Source organism: Pyricularia oryzae, chromosome 1 (genome assembly GCF_000002495.2).
Source record: "Pyricularia oryzae 70-15 chromosome 1, whole genome shotgun sequence".
In the NCBI taxonomy this organism is placed as follows: Eukaryota; Fungi; Ascomycota; class Sordariomycetes; order Magnaporthales; family Pyriculariaceae; genus Pyricularia; species Pyricularia oryzae.
Window position 1 is genome coordinate 1010219 of NC_017844.1, and position 3218 is coordinate 1013436.

Consider the following 3218-nt stretch of genomic DNA (forward strand, 5'->3'; position numbering starts at 1 on the left):
TTTATCGAATCGAAAAAAATCGTTTTGTAAAATAATAAATTAAAATTTGGTGGTTTATAACCACGAAAAAATTTGTCCCTAATAATTTTAATTTGTAATATTCCAGCGTTTAAATTATTACCAGCAGTTTTCGGTTTTGGATCGGGTATACGCGTTTTGCTGGGGTTATTATTTTTGAAAAATATCCCACAGGTTTCCATTTTCCACCCGGTTATTATTACCAAATTGCTCCGCCGGTCGCGTTACGTAAAACGTCGGTTTTTATTTTAATCGGTCGGTTTGGGGTAAAAAATACCATAACCGGTATATCGCAGGTTAAACGTTTTATTTTTTCAAATATTCGCCTTTGTTTTAACCCTATAGCAAATTTGGCGTTTTTTTTTAACAATCGGTTTAACGGTTTAGCGACGTTGTTGGTATGGTGGTAAAACATTCGAATATAATTGTATAATCCCAAAAAAGAACGTACGGCTGTTTTGGACGTAAGGTTTTCGAATTTCCAATCGTTAATTACCTGCAATTTGTTTGGATCGATACGGATATCCAAATTTGCGTTTATAACGATATTAAAATAATCGACCGTGGTAACGTTAAATCGAAACTTTTTAATATTTCCCTGGAAATTGACCCGGTTTAATTGGTAAATAACCTTTTTTATTTGGTTCCAATATTTTTTTTCGTTTCCGTCGGAATAAACCAAAATATTATCGGCGTATACGCTAACGAACAAATCCAAAAGTTTATTTAATTAAACGTTAATAAAAAATTGTCACCAAATTGGACCGATTTTTAATTTAAAAAAAAACATTTTCCATTAAAAAATACCCTGTCGGGTGCGAAAAACAATAAAATATTTTAAATTAACAATTATACGTAACCGGTTAAACGTTCGAATAATATTGATTTTCGTAAACCTTTTTGCGTTGCGACAATTAAAAATAATTCCATGAACATCCGGGGCTGGTATAAATCGATTTTTCAAAAATTGGTTAATCCATCGGTAATCGGTGTAAAAACGGCGTTTTTTGGAATATGGTTTAGGTATAAACAGGACAGGCGTTGGGTCGGCCTGTATATAAGGTTCGATAAATCCAATACGCAGCAATTCGTCGATTATTTCCTTTTCGAACGGTAGAAATTCCACAGGTATTTTGTACGTCGGAGGCGATCCTGTTTTCGGTTTATTTAATTCCAAAATTATATTGTGCCCTGGGCGATATAAAGGTTGTTAATAATAATGGTGCTAACAGGGGATATAGGGGTAAACCCTAGGTGCGGCGTGGTAAATAACCAGTGCTAAAAGCGCTGAATAATAGGTAGAAATGCACTATAATTTTGGTACTGATAAATAATTGGTTGGGGGAGATTTTGCTTTATTTCCCTTACATACTCTCCGACATCGAAGTGGGGGTCCGCACGCCAGAAAAGGTTCCGGTGCCGCGAATGAATTTCCGAAAAACTAATTTGTATGGGTTTTTGAAAAAACACCCTCATTTGCATACAAACCATCTCTGGGTTTGCATTTAAACGTTGACTTGGTGAAATTTTCAACCCGGTACAGGGTAGCTGACTCGCAGGTGCAGGGTGGGTATTAAACCCGGTACAGGGTAGCTAACCCCACTCGCTGACCTTTAAATTGCATTCCTGCATTAACAAAGTAACGGAATTCCACCATTCCCCACTCCACTTCGGCACTAAATAAAATTGGCTATATACAAATAAAAGTGGGCTTATTACATGCAAAATAATGCATATAATTAACACCCCCTCTCTTTTGCTACTTAATCCAAAAATAAAGTCGGAAAAGAAAAGTACGTAAAATAAAACCCCCAAAACAAAAAAACAAAAGAAATTCCCCCTTGTGTCCCAACCCAACTCGAACCCCCGGTGCGAACCCCCTGGATGAATAAGCCCTTTGTACCAAACCCCCGATTGACTGAACCCCCGAATTGAAAAAGACCCCCAGAATTGTAACAACCCCCGGATTCGAACCCACGACCTACAGATTATAACCAACGGAACTTACTACTAAGCCAGGTAGCTAATCTGGCTGTTCGTTGTTGTGGATCCCAGAAAAGTTTAATATATAGGGTAGATTAAAAATCGCTAGGTCGCCCAAAACGCGAGCTAATTAAATTCGGATTCGACTTCGGGTATAAGGTCGGTATAAGTTGCTTAATAATCAACCTGAGCAGGGTAGGTTTGGGTAGATCGGTTGGTGTCGGGCTAACAAAAATCCAATAATTGCAAACAAAGGAGAAAAATGGTGGTAGTTAGCTAACGAACTAACTAGGTGCCCTACAATTCAATAGGTAAAAACTAAGTTTACAGGGGTTTTAACCCTATAAGCTCTAAAAAAACCTTGTGAATTGGAAGCGTTAGGGGCTTTGTAAGGCCGTCAGCGGGCATTTGTTTGGATTCCAGGTATTTTAGGGTCACTAATCCTTCTGTAACTAACTCCCTTACGTAGTGAAATTTTAATAACGTATGTTTAGTACGTTGGTGGTGCGTAGGGTTGTGTGCGTTAGCTATAGAGCCTGTATTATCTCCAAATATTGCAATAGGGCCTTTTACAGGTAGTCCAATCTCTGTAAATAGGCTTTTAAGCCACTGTGCTTCACGCAGGGCTTCCGCTAAGGCGTCGGTTTCGGCTTCTGGGGTGCTTAAAGCTATAGTACTAGCCTTTTTGCACTTCCACGTTATAGGGCCCCCAGATAGGGTATACAAATATCCGTAAGTGGATTTTGAATCTTCCCTAGCCCCGGCAAAATCGCTGTCACTAAAACCAAGTAATTTTAGGCCTTTAAAACCCCCAATCAAAGAGTTAGGTGGTAAATTAGCTTTAATTACCCTATTTCCGTAGCAGATTGCTAGGGATTTAGTACCTGCTAAGTAGCGAAGTAGGTTTTTAGCTGCCGTTAAGTGGATTGTAGTGGCTTTCGTTAAAAAACGAGATAACCATTGAACCGCAAAACCGATGTCCGGGCGCGTTAATAGCATTAAATACATTAGGGTGCCGATAATACGCTGTAACAATTTGATTTCTAGCGCATTTACGGGTTTGCCCCCACTATATTTTAGCACACCCGGCTGTAAGGGAACAGAAATAGGTTTGCAATCAGCTAATCCGAACGTTGCTAATGCTTCCTCTATATACTGACTTTGATGGAGCCAAAGCAGGCGGTTAGGCCTGTCCCTTATAATCTGAACGCCTAGAA

The 3218-nt window shown here is 38.9% G+C and overlaps 1 protein-coding gene across 1 annotated transcript; it reads right to left on the bottom strand.

Annotated features, from left to right (window-relative positions):
- Positions 1-1268: 1268 nt before the first annotated feature.
- Positions 1269-1731, bottom strand: MGG_16068 (uncharacterized protein; the record flags this gene model as incomplete). Its single annotated transcript, XM_003708941.1, has 3 exons — positions 1269-1327; positions 1391-1459; positions 1617-1731. Coding segments are annotated over 3 exons (243 nt in total), but the record flags the coding sequence as incomplete, so codon positions are not given.
- Between the last annotated feature and the right edge of the window lie 1487 nt (positions 1732-3218).